This window comes from Lepeophtheirus salmonis, chromosome 5, assembly GCF_016086655.4.
Source record: "Lepeophtheirus salmonis chromosome 5, UVic_Lsal_1.4, whole genome shotgun sequence".
Lineage (NCBI taxonomy): Eukaryota > Metazoa > Arthropoda > Copepoda > Siphonostomatoida > Caligidae > Lepeophtheirus > Lepeophtheirus salmonis.
In genome coordinates, this window is record NC_052135.2 from 14,888,199 (window position 1) to 14,906,151 (window position 17,953).

Sequence of the window (17,953 nt, forward strand, 5' to 3'; positions counted from 1 at the left end):
ACTCTATATTTTAATCCATTGAGAGTAGGTCTACATCTTTACGAAGAATCCGCTCAGTCTTCATAGTATGACAAACAAAAAATAAATACTTGAATTACAGTCTAATAATACTTCTCAAATCTCAGGGAATAAGTTATATCATGCACCTCAACTAATCCAATGATTTGAGAAATATGGAAATCTCCCTCGAAAAAATTAGTTGCATTATTGCTTTACATAATATATAATTTACATGTAAAGGAACAGAAAGTCCTGCATAAAGTTCAGAGTTAACTTGTCGTAAATTACACACATTAATAACTTATATTACTACAAATCGATTTTCAATTTATGCACGTTTGTACATAGATTTTATTGATCATATCTTCAGTTAAAATTCCAATGGGGAAATGTTTTATCTTTATTATTTTGGTTTCGCCATTTATGACATTTTGGTTCTGACCCTCCAATAATTTAATTTTCTTGAATCTTAATTTATTTTCATAATTATACCCACTATAAACCAAAAAAAAACATATATATATTTATGTATAAAATATGCAACTTTCTATTATGTTCACTTTCACAGCAAAATAAATTTAATAAATAGATTAATGTTTGTGAATTTTTGGCTTATAAATAATAATTATAATGTAATAAATGATACACAATATAGCAATAAATAAAAGAGCTAACTTAATTAGCCTCATAATTTTAATAAGATAATAAAATGGAAAGCATTTTTTAAAATACGTGTTTTCTTTTCTTTTCAACTGATGAATCAAAGAAAATGAATAACAAGTACAGCTTATATGTGTATAGAAGATATTTGCTGAATCTAAGAGAAGTAAGATAATATTATATTTTTTTTTTTGCTTTCTTTCTCCTCTTTAATGGTTTTGTTTTGCATGGAGAAACGTGTATAATTTATGAGGACAGACAAATAAGTAAAATACGAGGTGTAGAGCATAATGTAATAAAAAGAACATTATTTATAGAGAAAAACAAATAATATAATAATAATCAAAAATTGTGTTACCCCCAAGACGAAGCTCTGAAGAGGCTTGCGCTTCATAGGTATCTCGTCGTACAAAGCACTGATACATTCCATAGTCTTCTCTCTGCAGATTAAAAATCTGCAGAGTTTGTTTATTGGTGAGGATTCGATTGTGGCTTGGAAGGTCACGTCCATCCTTTTTCCAATGAATGGAATCTCTGTCTCGTGACTCTGTTAAGCATTCAAGTCGTGCCTTTCTTCCAATGTCGATTATTTGCTCTGATGGAACCACATCTATGTGTATGTATGTACAAATTAGGTTATTTTTTTTCTTAGAAACTCATGTCAAAGTTGTTATTATTTTTGTGTTTTAAAAGAAGGGGACAGAAAAAAATATATAACTTTGTTCTTTACAGTATATGTGGTGCGTCAAAATGGAAAAAACATACAATACAATATATTTCATTGACATATTTGAGTCACTTAATGGCTTTGTTTTATAATTTTAGCTATAGTTTATACCCGTTATTTGATTTAAAATACTTATACTGGCTCGAAATGGGCTTTTCAAATAAAAACATTCAATTTCTAATTCTCTTATATTGTGACAAACAATTTGGGCTATTTTAATTGCAATTAGTGACACAATATACATCAAAAAATTTTGCCACGAGCTCAAACCCAGAATTATTTTTGTTATTTAGGTTAAAAACACGAAAATGCCCATTAAATTTACAATGGCTGTAAATTTGACCTTTAAAGCTTTTTTAATAAATCCCATTTTTTGAGTAAAATTTCGGTTCAGAGCCATACTTTGAAATGAAATAACAATATCTATGAAAAATTAAAATAATAATAATTGATTAAAAACATTCCATCGTTCAAAAAATAAATTATTATATAAATTACCTTATTTACATTTCCTACAATACGTGTCTAACAACACAAAATAAACCCCAGTAAAATTAAGGTTATATATGAAACATAAGTTTTTTCTTCATATTTTTTACAATTGCTTTATATTATTGTTAAAACTAAAGAATAAATCTTATATTAAAACTTCAAAAGATTTACTTTAGAAGAATTTTAATTCCATTTCTATTACAAATTATAATTTGTTAATTAAGGATAATTCGTCGAAGAATATCATTATAATCCACACTTAATTTTGAAAAAAAAAACCAAAATATTTTGTTTGCTTTTGTGTTGACAAGCCACATATGTTTTATTATGATCAAGGAAGATTGAATACATTTAATCTTCATATCTAAAATTACTTCAATCATAGTAAATATCATACCTATGGCAATATTTGTTTCAACACTGAGTGTCATGGATAAATTTTCCTCTCCGCGCTCATTCCTTGCCGTGCATCGATATTGTCCCTCGTCTTCATTCAACTAAAATTGAATTTATTAAATATTAGATATAGTTTAACAACATTATATACATACATAAAATGAGTTGAAAGAGAGTCCCAAAATTTAATATTGTTTTGTTATTTTTACTTAAATGTTGACACAGTAAATAGTGATATATTATGTGTGAACATATCTGTTTGATCCTTTTACATAAATATTGTTACTACAAGGGAGAATGGGTTGAAAAAATACAAAGAATATTATTGAGCTTTTCTTTTTAATAAAAGAAAACATAATTGCATTTTGTTTATATATATAAATTAGTTTATAGACAAAGTATTGATGGAGTAAAAATGTATACTTTATAAAAGTATAATGTATTTTTAGCTACTCATCAAATTGCCTGACTCATAAATTTGTTTGTAAATTTCGATTTTGTATGAAAATAACATAATTGGGCCCTAAGCTTGCAGAAACATGATTAAATTACGAAAACGTGATTTTCATGGAATCAGGAAAATACAACTCAAAATAAATTTGGGATATGTTAAAATACTATATTTATCTATATTTTTAATTCAATATGTCCTCCTTCAAAATCAATAACATCCTTGACACACCGACGAACATATTGGCAGGTCTTCACAACAAAAGCCGTGTCCCTGGTGTACCACGCCGTCATAATGGTACCTTAGAACGAATACAAATGGGGATGAGAGGAGTAGTAGACAAGACACCTCAAACTGAGGCAGGCAAAAAGTCAGCCATATTGTTGTTACATAAATTTAAGATGATTAGATTCATAATACAAATTTCAATACCAACAGACATCCTGATGATGTATGAAAGCAATCTGGAGGGCGATGCCAACGTTCATTGCAGCCTGCTATTGAAAGTGTTGCGCTTCCACTCTGTATATTGTAGCCTCCGCTATTTATATTTTATGTGTATCCACCTTGAGAGGTCATACTCTTTCGGCATTAAACGAGAGTAATTTTACAGCTCAAATTAGAAATACAGGAAAAGAGAGAGAAAATTGAAGATTCCTCGTATAAAGACTCCGTACTTATTCATCAACAAGTTGACATTTCTTGTTCTTAATTATCATTTAAGACCACTAAATGCTATATAATTTACTTTGTGATGATGTACTCTTTTTTTATATAGCGGCCAACTGTTATTATTTACACATTTTAACACACAAAGTATTGAAGTCCATGGCAGGATCCTGGGGGAATTAGAAAATAAGTTTATTACCTAATAAATACTAATTAAAACTCTATAAACATTTTTTAGTTAGTCTATTCTCTCTCAAAATTGATGGTGAGCTCAAAGAGGTGACGGAAGCTACAGCAGACACTATATGCTCAGTGATCATGGAGGGCCAGGCTTTGTTGACAGAGGCATTTAGTGCGTTGGTGCAGTGTCTACTGCAGGCCATGGAATCCACGTACAACCATATGGAATATTCTGTAGGGGTAGAGGTGGGGGCTCTGTTGTGGCCAGAAGTCCTGTGCTCAGAAGTGCATGTTGGCCTGGAGCCACTTTGGGGTTTTCTTTGCAGTGTGGGCAGGTGCTCCATATTGTTAGGGCACCCTAGGAAATTTTCCAACGATGGATTTGATCCATGGGAGAAATTTAGTGTCCAGAATATTCACGTACTCATCAGTCTTCAGCCTGTATCATAAATGGAACCACAAGGGATTAATGACCTTCCTGTTGCATTCAACCAGGCCTAATATCATCAATGAAGCAGAGTGTTTGGTTGTGGAGACGGTTGAGTGCTCCTCTGCCACATTTCCAATGTCAATACTCGATTATTCTGCCTGTTGAAGAAAGAGCCAGCAGTAAAGGTATTCTCATCAGAAAAGATCACAATGAATCCCAAAATTCCCTGTTCCTTTTTAGAGCCTTGGACATCGCTGATGGGAAAGTTCCCCCTTGCTCATCTTCCTGTCTATGTCAGCAATTGTGGAATTCGGGGTTTTCTTGAAAGCCAACTTTAGGCGGTTGATGAACACGGAGGGTTTCTTACCTGCTCCTTGAGAGTGTCTAAGGTCTTCCTCGTCCTTCAACTGCACAAAGAAATTGTAAGTCGTCTTCCACAAGGCCCAGTCTGCTCCCAGATGGTCTTCTGAGACAATCCCACGCGGAGGAACACTGTGATCTTAATATTATTCTCGTACTGTGTCCTCGGCGACCAGGACACTGTTTTTCATAGCAATCGATGGCTAATTATGTGTTCTACAATATTATTCTTCGGAACATTGTAAAAAATTACTCTTAACCTCTCAAAATTTGCATAATAGAGATGAGGAAATAATAACGATTGGCCTGATATTTATCTAGATTGCAGGTAATTCCATTTGGAATGTAATATGATACAAATAATTTATGCTTAAATAATTTGTCACATTGTATCAATTAATAATATCATAACAAGACTTTTATTTTAATTATATAAATACATGTATATTCGATCTGCTTAGACCATTTTGCTAAAATACATTATATCTCTATTATGATATTAAGATCTGTACCGGAGTCACCAGCATTTAACATGTTGATAAATACCTTTAAATGACGACGAAATAATACTACGCCTACATATAGTAAGCGGAAATTAAATGAGCTCAAAAAAGCTATGGGGAATAGAGGCACATAAAAAAAAACTTACCCAAATGAGTGGACACAAACATATCAATTTTAATGTTGGAACTACTTTTGTTAGAATTTGAAGGGAAATAAAGAAGGTTTAGTTATTACCCTCATGCAAAAAAAAACAAAAAAAACACAACATACAGGGAGCGGGGATCAAATTGTCGCCAAAATATTTTTCTACAAAAAACAACACAAAATATACATTTTTTAACTTTTTTTATTGAAAATCAAAACTATGACGAGCATATAGGTATAGAGGTACAGAAATCCTTGATTACGCCGTCATAACAGTTCTCGGTTAACCACTGCATGGAAATTTTGGACACATGGCAGGGTGCTGAGTCCTGTTGCCACACCCAGGGCCTGTCTCCGTCCACCCCTTGGATCCAGGGCAGAACCACCTTCTCCATAACATCCAGGTAGACCCCTGTATTGACCTTTAGACTCGTTTCAAACATGTGGGGAGGCATAACATGACCTTCACTGCTGACCACCCCGAACACCATGACCATTGCAGGGAACTTGGTCTTCATTACCTTCCTCACATGGCTGGTGCAGGTGGCTATCCACCTCTTGTTCTGCTTGTTGACATTCTGATCTTGACAGAAATTCTTTTCATCAGAGAAAAACCACAGCATCCTGGGCTGCTTTGGGTGCTTGAGCTTGTTGAGCAATTTTGTTGACTTCATCAGCCTGTTGTCCTTTGCCTTCTAAGTCAAGATCTGGCACACCTGCATCTTGTAGCTCCTGCACCTTAAATCCTCAGATACACAGTCCCTTATTATTTTCTCATGGCAGCCCAGATCCCTCGCCATGGCCTTCATGGACCTGGTAGAGTCATCCTCAACCATCTTCTTCATCTTGTCGACAAAGTCGGTGTCCCTGACCTTCCTGTCGGTGCCCTCCTCCTTGGGTGCCCTCTTTATGGTGGCATCAACATCCCAGGTGTCCTCTAGCTTCTTACGGATACGCTGAACAGTCCGTAAATTCACTCCTAAGGTTGAAGCAATCGTTGAATTGGAGATTTCACCTCCATTATTAACCAACAGCATGACTACGGTGGACCTCGAAAGCTCCTCGTCCCACTTATATCACTTTATCTCCTGATATGATGACGACATGATGCTAACTAAACTACGTATCGTCAGCTGACGAGAATAGCTTTCCTATTTAGTAACCGGTTTTTTATTTGATAATGTCGTCTTCAAGTTATCAAGGTTTAAAGTAGGCGACAATTTGATTCCCACTCCCTGTATTTTGGCTTTCTAAAAGGCCAGATGGTATTAAATCTATTTAAAATTCAAAGACATTTGTGAAAAAAATGTGGTTTAAAAAAAAAAAAATGCCCGATGTATCATTTAATATAATTAATTTTTTCAATTTGATGAATAAAATTTTCTTTTTATGAAAAAAAAAAGTAAAAAGAGATAAAAAATACCCTTCTTTTTGAAAGACTTGTGTGACCTTTTATAAAATAAAACTTATCTATATTTTTACCAATACCTTCATATTATAATTACAAATATATAAATATATATATAATAGACTTATCTCTTTTTTAGAGGAAAAAAAGTGTCCTCAAGATAAATAAATGAAAATTAATGATTTCAAAACAGGACCAAATTTCAAAAAGACTAAAATGCTGTACACATGTGTATAAGAGGTACATGAAAAAGAAGAAAAGATAAGACATTTCTTCTTCTTTTATTTTGTCAAAAGATAACATGCTGAAAAAGAGAAAGAAATTTTTTTAATGATACTCTTAAGTAATAAATACATTTCTTTTTGTCTGAAATGACATTTTTTTACATACAAATAATGAAAATGTAGGATAATCAAAACCTATTGTCCTTGCGGTTTTTTTTGCCTTTAAGAGGCATTCATCAACCACATGGCCACTAAGAGCGAGGGAGATCTGCTCTAAAATAACGTTTATCCTCGATTGAGGAGAAGGGGGGAGGGTAACTCATAAGCATGTATGTATACTTGAAGAACGTGCCAAGATGGTGTAAATGATCTCATAGAGAATATGAAGAAAAAAATTTAATATAATGTTTTCTAAAACCTAATTAAATGAAATATATACCAAAATGTTTAAAAGGCTTTAAAAAGGCTTAACCCGAGATTTAAGGAGAAAAATAAATAAAGAAGCCGCTGCTAGGTGTTGAAAACATAGGTTGGATCAAATACTTAACTTACAGGATGAAGTTGAAGAGTTAGATTCGAAAAAAATATCACTTCAAAAGGAATTATAGTCCCTGAGGACTCAAAAAGAAGAATTAGAATTGCTGCTTAAGAATCACACAGTGGTCCACTGTGCTGTTCTTCTTACAGGAGGGGATGGTGTGTTAAAAAGGGACCTCTGGAAAATAAATAGCCTTTGTGCATTACGTCAGAACTTTTTAGGCTTGAAGATTCATCTGCTTAACTTGCTTGTACTGTTGGTGGACAATGATACTGGGGCTTTGTACTCTTTTTTGTACTAAGCGATAAATATTTAACTATTTTTTTCACAATGTATGTCATTTCAATTAATTTATATGGGGTTTCCTATATTGAAACGATTCCCCCCAATCTATTGATATCATTATCAACCCTTAATAAGAATGATTTATGATCTCATCCTCTTTTTCTCATCAAAAAGAATGTTGAGATTCTAAATAATTCATCAATATCTTGGTTACCTGATTAACGACGATACCATCCAACAATATTATGCTATTCATATGTCTATCTATAAAATTGATTCTACAATCATTGCCGTATATATTTCTATTTTTTCTTATATTTTTTTTTTGCTGTACCTAAATAAAAAAAAGAGAATATTGGGTTTTTTTCAATGATAATTAATTATAGCACGCATAATAATTCCTTCAATGAAGCAATTGTGGGTGATTACTTCATTAATATAGAAAATGCCAAAGTTGATTTGCTATTAAAATTTATCTATGTTTGTTAATTCACATGGAATAATGTGGTGCCAAAATTATTATTGAGTGAAATTCATCCATGCTTGCCCCTAGTCCTTCTCCGAATGTATAACCCCAGCGCCCCTAACTTGAATTTACATATATAACCCTGTGATTTTGAGCTTCAAATCGTATTGCCATCTGGTAGCACGTGTGGTTCTTGGGAAGGTATGTAAAAAAGTCCACATGGGGAAGGGGGAGAATTATGTGAAAAAATAAACCACGTGGTTTATGAACGTTCCCTTACTTTTTTTTTATGTAAGTATGTATTTCACCATTTACCATATTTATTTATGAATGTGTATGTCTTTTGGAATATTTGTAGAAGATAATCTCAAAGACACCTACTAGAATGCTCAAATTCTAGTAGTTGTTGGTATAAAAGCACGCTTTCATTTCAGCTGTTAGTCGTAGTATATCAAGTCACAACAAACCAAAAATTATATCCAGATATTTGTTTATGTTAAGTTTAGAATGATTCAATAATGATGACGACTGACTTATATTTAATGTATGTACACAATTTTTGTATAAAATCAGGAATAAAATATATTCATGTCCTATATTAATTATTCGTACCTAGTGTTAGAGAGAGCGACGTTCCAACCTGTTTATTAAACTACTAAAAACTTATATTTTATATAAAACAATTACATCTACGTACAAAATTAATTATAACCTTTGCAAAAAAATAAAAACTCCTCACATTTCAAATTCAATTTGTATTTTAAATTATTATTAAAAACCACTGTTTTCATACATAGCTTTTAATGTTATTTTTGTTTAAATGTGGGGCTCTTTTTTTTTTTTTTTTTTTTTTTGAAATAAAGTTAAATATTGGATCTTTTAAAAAAAAAAGATCTTTTGACATACAGAATCGTAAATACTTTTCCAAGGTTTAACAAAGGTCATTACAAGGGAAGTATCAGACCCAAAATGTTTACATTAACTTCTCACAGAACAATCTTAGCAAAGTACCATCTTTATAGGTATTATCAAGTTACGTCATCATCAAGCTACTTCGGCTATCTTGAAGTTATTAACATTCAATATTTATAATAATTATAAATACTTTTAGTAAGCCTGAAATTAGAATTTTATTGGTAAACTGACGTAAGTGCTCTTATTTAATATTTGTAATAAGGAAACCGTAGTGTTTAAAAATATAAGATGTGTTTCAATGACCAATAACATAAGGACGACTAATATCTTATGTCCCATATTAAGGACAGATAGAATCCTTATTGTCCCTAATTATTGTTGACGAGTGCTGCTATTTTCACTTCAGATTTGACCCTTTTGGGCGCAATAACAATTGATGAATTTTATGTATCAATTTAAGCAATAATGGAGAAAAGAATAGCACATCTCAATAATGAGTATACCTAATAAATAAGGCCTATATTTTAGAAAGGAGATGTAAAAAAAGGTAGTAATTTATAAACGATAAAACATATATATATATATCAGTTTTTATAACATACTTTTAAATTAAAACAGTTTAATGTATCAATATTGGCTGGCTGGCCCACGTAAGTTCATAACCAAGTATAAACTACATACGAAGAAAATTTTCAATAAAATAAGATATTTGTATTAAAACTTGGAACCAACAAAACATTCTGACACTGTATGTACTGAATTTATATTACCACATATTAATATTGAATGATTAAATCACGTGTCCCGCTAAAAAGTAGACTAATTTTACTGTTATAACTAATTGATGGGATTGTTATGCCATGTTCATTCACGAAGAAAGGTCTGGCACCATACTAAGCTAGGAGTGAGATACAATATGGTAAATCCTTCTTTTGAGTAAGACTCTGAAATAGATCACCCCCCGCCATTTTGTGGAAGAATAAAATATATTGACTCTTGAAGAAAGTATTCTTAGACTTTTTGCTTACAATTACGATATTAAATCTGAAAAATAGGTGCAATATGATGGATTCTTCTTCTATTTTACGGAATGGAGTTATCTCCTAATTTTGCAATGCATAATATTTATTATTGATAACTCTGTACTTCTCAACGCACTCAACAAAATATTTAATATAGAACGCAACAAAAACGAAAAAAGACCTGAGTTGGTAGAAATGAAAACAAAAAGTAAAACTGGTTCTCTATTTTTTAAGTAGCTACTACATAAAATCACTTAGAAAATAGCATACATTGCAAGTGATTAAAAATAAATAATCCTTATTTTTATCCATTAACAAACTACATAACACATAATAATATTGTATTATTTACGTGAAAGTATGTGAAAAATTCCATTTCAATATTTTGTCAACATAATTAATACGTACATTTCGTAGGGAATAGTGTTGGGGTTTCTGAAACAGTTATAAGTTGTAGTGGCTTAAACGTATTTATGCAGCAAAAAAAGTTTGGTCTTGGAGCGAGTATTATCACTCGTGCGCAGATTGTATTTGTACATAATATATACATGAATCCTCCTTAGCATAACTGAGGTGGTGTTTCATTAAGTCTAATGACTTCTTTACATTTATTCATTGCTTGTCGTGTGTGTGAAATTATAATTAATTTGAAATGTTTCAACTGAGAGAGAGAGAAAGGGAGTTAAACAAATAATAATTATAATTTATTTCCGTGATAAGAGAAAGACAAAGAAGAGTACTTAATAGGTGTTGAATTGCTTTTACACAAAGTAAAATGGGAGACTCATGAAGTTTGTTAGACAGTAAGCGTCACGTTTTTCAGCGTATACTTTAAATCAGAGGTCGAGTAACATTGTTTAGCGTTATCCCAAAACATATTACAGTAAAATTCTTATCCCAAACTAGCCCGTAGGATTATATATATGTATATATTATTATTATTTTTTTTTTTTTGAGTAAAGTTGTATTTTTGAAAAAAAGCAAATATTACATATCTGGAAAAAAGATCAAAAATCCATAACCATTTTGAGAAAATTAATTTTTATAAAAAAATTGGAAAGATTGAATATTTTGGAGAAAAAATAGTTATTAAATTTTTGGAAAATTTAATTTTCGGAAATGGAATGTTATTCATTGATTTGACACTGGGAAGTAATACTCTCACTTACCAAAAACAGAATTAATTTCCTCTTTTGGAGTCATTTACCCCTGTTTACTGATCTTTACTTTAAATGAACTTTTTTTTAATTTTGGTATTCGCTGTATCAGTTAAAAATATTGTAAAACTTATTTTGAGCCATTTAAGGAGTCCCAAAAGGATTTGTAGTTCTCTACTTCCGTCAAATGTAACATTTTAAAATTTGAAGTTATAGACGTTAAACTAAAAAAAAAAAATATTATCTTGTGTTATGAACGATAAAACAGAGAAACTGCCAATCATTCAGCAAACCTTTTAAATGATTAAAGACAAGTTGCGGAATATATTCAACGGTTATAATTTTTTACTCATAGCATAATATTAGACAGGCTACAATAGACATGGTAAAAGACAAAATTGAACCAAAAATACTATTCTGTATCATGCCCAAAATCGCTTGAAAGCCTTCAAACTTTGCCATAGTCAGTTTTTATTCGCCAGAGCAGTGAAGGTATTTGTGAAGGGGAAGCTATTAATCCCAGATAAGGGACAGTCTAATGAACTTTTATACATTAGTCTACGAACAATTGTGTATAAAAAAACTAAGTAATTTAATTCCACTAAATGGTGCTTAAATATTTTATTTCTTTTTTATGCATATATGAGAAGAAGATATTTATAATTGTAAGTTTTTAACTAGTCAATTAAATACTGATACATAAAGGACACTGCACATGTCAATGAATCGACTCTTTGGATATATATTTTTTACAACTTAATTTAAAGTGAAGGAAATTAAATGTCTAATTACTATGTTGTGTCCTATATGTATTTATATTGTTCATACATATATACATGAAAAAAATTCCGCATTCATAAAGAGGAACGAGAATTAAGGCCGTTTCTTGAATCACGTTCGCACTGATAAAGAAGATGAAAGAAATTAAAAGCAAGGGAGATAATAAAAGAATAGTTTTGTACTATGTAGAACTACACAGTACTTTATAGTATGAAGTAATAAAACATAGTCCACAGAGAAAGTATAGGAAGAGAGTCACGGTGAGATTAAGGACGTTCCTCATGGATGGAATTATTTTACAATCTCTCTAACATATTTATGTATGCATGTATATAAAAAAGATGAGTCATAAAGATAAGGTGGTGTCTTATGTAGTAATGAGAAAAAGACCAAACATTAAAAAAAAATTTTGTAAATATGTATGTCTGATCTGCCCTCTTTCTCACTTCAAATGTGACAAAGAGTTCATGTAATGCACAAATTTAAGTTCAAAAGCCCAATTTATGGTTTACCAGGTTTGGTTTTTATAACAAAAATCTATGTAAAATAAAATATACGTTTAGTTAAGCTAACTGATAACTTTTTAATGATGAATATATATTATAGTTGCCTAGATTTACACTTTCAAATAACTAATATTTAGTTTAAAATTTCTAATAACTCAGTGTTGGATTGATTTAATTATCCAATAATTAATATTGGGGTAGAAATATCATCAATAAAACCACATACAGAATTTGAGTCAAATCTTTTTATATAATACAATTTCTCGTGGAATGTGATACGTGAAAGCAATGTTTGTTTGTCTGGATTTTTAAAAAGGCATCACTTTTAAGTCTTCTCATTTGATCTAAGAAATGACAATGTAGCAACGAGCGTGTGTAGCTATTGCACGGTGCGTCATCTTAAAAAAAGAATAGAAAAGAGAAGTACACACATATTGAGAGCCAAATTGTTGTAAAGTGGAACAACGAGGGTTTGTAATTATGAAAAACAGGGAGTAGCACTTAAGATTTGTTGGGAAGTTATGAACTACCTATATTAACCAAGCATAATTTGTCTGTTCGGTGACACCTAACTACTCCAGGTTATGTCAGGTATCCCCCTAGTAAGTATATAAAATAAATTTGTCATAAAGGTAAGGGGGGGGCCGGTATTTTATGCTGTAATGAGATAAAGGCACCCCATTCAAAGAGTTCTTTTGTAAATAAGTATGCATTGTCTCCAACCTGTTGTCACTCATCTCAAATATGTTTTAGTAGTTCATGAAATGCTTTTGCAAAAAGGGAGAGGTTTTTTTATATATTTTTTTTTTTTGTAGAACAAAACGATTCCTCAGATGAAAAAAACCCTGACATAAGTGGGTCACAACAACCATATACAAATTTAGTTTGGGCTTTCTTTGGTCAAGAAGGAAGGTTAGAAGAAGAAAAACAAAAAACAACCTACTATATATTAATTGATTTTTGCTGTTTGCCTCTCTTATTCTTCCATTGTTTCCCTCCCTTTTGGATAGATCTCCCTATTGGGAGCAGTGCAAGCGTCTATCTGTACATACAAGTGATTGAACGACACAAAAATGATCAAAATATATGCAATGATGCTTGAAACTCACACATCTACACAAAGACAAAAAAAAAAGCAAGCATGGATTTCGATGTAATGATGAAGACGATAGGAAATAAAGGAATTGAAGCATGAATATGTAAACAACAATGCAATAGATTAATAGAATGAAGAAATCATGATGAAGGAGAGTGAGTACTAGGGATGGGGTTTGGTCTAAAAATCCTAAGCCGGTCTGAAAAAGTAATCGGGTTCTTTAAACAAAGTCATTCTGAAATTGCCTCAACAAAAAATTAGGTCTATACCGATTCTATGAATGAATTATTTATGACGTTAGGTGTGTTTCAAAATTGAGAGTATCAACACAATAACGTCACATAAAATTAAGTATGTTACATCATATATTTAGGGATCGATTTAATGGGGAATTATCGCATCATAGATTGATACTTTAAAAAATTGGTTTGTATACATTGAGACCAAACGATTAAGTCAAGGATTTAAAAACGTTTGGAGTTTCGTTTATGGTCTGAATTATTAATTCAAGTTGGTCTAGAAAAAATCCCTTCAAACCGAACTAAAAAAGAAAAATCAATCTTCCACGAAGTCTCAACACTAGTGAGCACATCTAGATTGATTGAAAAAAAAGAAAAGTAAAAATAGAGGCCTTCAAAATATTATTTTGCAGATCCATACAGATACATACACACTAATACAAACAAAAATGTTACAAAATTACGTCTTTCCGTTTTTGTAATTAGGGGGGATTTTACGCCAACAAACACATTGTTTAAGCACATAGTGTCTTAGGAAGATTTATAGTGATAAACCTTTATATGTATGTACATTTAGTGACTAAACGATGAGGTCAGTGCTTTGGGATTTAGACAGACTTTTCTCCTATTATGTATGTACGAACGGTATAGATGGATATTATGCCTTACTATTATTTATAGACTTCTAAATAAATACAATACTTTTTTAATTAAATCCTTGCTTTTGTCGTTGAATTTACTTGTATATTATATATGTGACGTGTCAATATAGAAACAGGGTGAACCTGTGTTGTTATAAATCAATCAGTAAGCTAAAATAATCAATTAAGTAATACTCTTTAAAGCATATTCACAAATTTATTTGATTCCTTGAGTGAAAGCCGCGGGCTTTAATTATTTTTCACGGGTGACCAAAATGGAGTATTCAATGTAAAAGATTAAAATAGTTTTGCTTTGATAAAAAAAATAAAATTCTGAGGAACATCATGAAAAAACTCAAATCCTTAACTATAACAATTCCATACCCACCAGTAATATTTCCTCATAGCCTGTCAAAAAACATATGATTCTTCCTTTTGAAGTAAAATACCCAAAAAAAGAAAAATCAATTTTTCTCAATTTCTTCTTTTTTATCCCAGCATGTTTTTATGCTGACTTATATTTTATAGTCCCGTATTTGTTGTTAATAATAGTTCAATAAACAAGAAAAGTTACGTCACTTTTATTTTATGCCTGTTATGAAATTATATTTTATTTTTTCATTTTTTTTCCTAAGGTAAGCAAAGGCTGTAAATATATTTTTAAATATATATATGAACGAAATTGCTGAATAATGCTTTATTGACAATCTCCACTTTCTCTTCCTCCCATCTCAATGGAGCATATTTTTTGTCTTTCATGACGGTTATATTACCATCTCCGATTCTTGTGACTCGGTTTTAAAATTCATACTGGTTCGGTTATAATTTTGTATGATAACTTGAAATAAGGTTGGTCTAGAGCAATCACACAGTAAAATTGGGTTAATACATATTTTATAAATCGATTGTTAATGCCATTATGTATGTTTACAAATGGTAACCACTGGTACAATGAATTCTTATAAAGTTAAAGATTTAATTAATGTTTACAACACGTGAGTTCATAGGGTGAGACTGAAAAAAGTGTTCAACGATTTAAAAATGACTATATTCAATATGGTTTAATGATGGAAAACTTCATCCTTTTTCATAAATGTATTAATTGATTTTGAAATTGAAAATAAGAATGAAAGTTTAATTATTGATATTATCCTACAATTATGAAATAATAATGGATAAGTATCCGAAACATTAAATTTGTAGTATTTATTAACTATAGGTATAGGTAATACAAGACGAAAAAAGCTTTTTTTCATCTTATATTTCCCTGACTTCATAATAAAAATGTGAAATGAACTCTAAGCATTTCTTGGAATGCAAAAAAAAAATAAAAAATCTTAATCTTTGGCATGTCAAGATGACATATAACCCTACACTCGATTATAAAGCAACATTAACATATAAAAAATATATGGATCTACTAGATTAGCACCAATATGGGAGAAAAGAATAATTCAGTCAACTATAATTGTCAGAGAAAGAAAGTAAGTTTACAGCCCAGTTCCAAGTTTCAATAGGATTTATTTTCTTCTGAAAAGCTTGCAAGGATCGTGGGAGGATATACCATTCAGTCCTACATACTTTCATGGAGTGTCAAGCGGTATCGGAGCTATTATGTTTATTCAAGCATAATACTGAGTTGTTTTGGGGTTCATGGGTATGGCTTCAAACTCCATGAAACCCCATATTTTGTTTGGGATTCCTTTGCAAAAGGAATTAAAGACCTGTAATCCATGCAGTAAATTTTGCATTAATTGTTTTTAAAACACTTATAGTAATTTGACTTACTTCTGGCAATGAACTGCGATTTGGGGAAATTATGAAGGTAATTATTGCATCTGTAGCAAGATATGCTGCTTTTTTGTAGTGTATTACTAGGGAAAATCCCTTGGTTTGAGACTTGACCTCGGATTAGGTTCGATATTTTCCTTCTTAGTTAGTTAGATATTATCATAAACTAAAGACTATAATAGATAGATTCCGGAAAAGTACATCAAGAATGAGGTGAGCAATGCCTTTTAAGAGAGTTTATTATTTTTATTAAAACTAGTTTTGTAAGTTGTAGCTAAATTGTTTATGTTATCCGGTTGTATGCATGTATATTTTTGATTTTAGAAAGTAATTTGAACCCTTACGTGTTTGTTTTAGCTCTCTTAATGTTTACATATTTTTTAGAAAATTTAATTTTCGGTATTTTATGTTTCTAAGGAATACAAATGGGATGGTGGGCTACAATTGAGGGAATAATTTTAAACCAGAATATTTATTAACGATTCTATATTTTCGCAGTCCCTCTTAACTTCTTTTTTCATGATGTTTTGTTTGTTTAATATATTTGAAATAAAGCCCCTACTAAAAAGTAAAAAAAGTCTGAGTTTTAGTATATAATGAAGCATTGATGCTAACCGTTCACATTTTATTTAGCTCGCCTTTTTTTTTTTTTTTTTTGAATTGTCAAAAACTAAAGAGTGTATTAATTTCCCCTCAGGCTGTTAATTTTCATTATTATATAATTTTTGAGGAGTTTCCTTTCTTATTTTTCGAAATACAATTAAGTACAAAATTGTATTGAAGATTAGTGCATCCTCATACAAAAATAGTGATTAACCTTGCAGACTTGTCGCTGGATTATAATTGTGAAGCCTTCTTGGATTCCTTAGAATTGAGGATCGGCATTGGAGTAATTCAATGCTTGTGCCCTTTCTTATTTCTTTCTTCCCATTCCTCTCGTCATAACTGCTTGTGGCTGATCTAATGAAGTTTCAAAATAGCTAAGCTGCTGTCTAACAAAAAATTCTTCAAATTGTCAGTATTACCCTATTGATTTTCCTTTTTCCATTATAACTTATATTGGTTGAACTATTGGTTTCCTTCACTGAAGAAATATTGAAACTTTCAGTACCAAGGGGTCAGGTGCAACAAATATTAACCTTTTACTTAGTACTTGATATATGTAGGTTTAAGGTCAACATGATTATTGGCCAAAGTAGGGGTCTAAAGAGAGTTGTGAGGTTGAATTTATACTATCTAAATGAATTTTTAGTGATCTATAATATAAATCATATTTACGAGTATTTAATTTCATACGTTAAAGGTAGTTATTGAATATTTTGAGAGGTATTGTTATTTATTCCTTAAAAAATATTTTTTTGCACAATTTTTTCTTATTTTTAAATTCTAAGCCAAAAACAAAAACGCCTTGCTACTATTCCTGTTTTCCCTACATATTTAATTTATAAATGATTAATCAGCATAAATTGTAAAAAAGTAATTATAATTTGATAATAGATTTTCGATTATTATTTTATCATGCATTCTAGAAACAAAGGTCTCTTTTCAAAGTTGAGTAACATACCTATGTATATCGTACATCTTTTCAAAATAAAACGATATGTAACTAAATATAATAACATCCCATTTTTCTTATTAGAAAGATTTCTCTTTTGTGTCTAAAATACATATGTATGTATGTTCAAATGTCTGTATCTATCTAAGAAGGAAAAATTGCTTCATCAAAACTATTATTTTTTTTTATTTTCAGATAGAAAAGTTGACACATCTGTAGTGAAACAGGTCTTAAAGGATATCCAATTTATACATAAATATAAAATATATATATAGTTAGGGTGGTCCTTAAAACTCAATGCCTTACTTTAAGTTGTC

The 17,953-nt window shown here is 30.8% G+C and overlaps 1 protein-coding gene across 2 annotated transcripts in view; it reads right to left on the reverse strand.

The window, feature by feature from the left end:
* LOC121117629 (cell adhesion molecule Dscam2) overlaps window positions 1–17,953 on the reverse strand; it is a 217,844-nt gene that overhangs the window by 55,838 nt on the left and 144,053 nt on the right. For both annotated transcript variants that reach the window (XM_040712072.2, XM_040712070.2), the window contains exons 10-11: window positions 2,277–2,376; window positions 1,019–1,270 (exon numbers count right to left, since the gene is read on the reverse strand). In XM_040712072.2, the coding sequence (XP_040568006.2) occupies window positions 1,019–1,270; window positions 2,277–2,376 (352 nt within the window). The remainder of the gene's footprint in view (window positions 1–1,018; window positions 1,271–2,276; window positions 2,377–17,953) is intronic.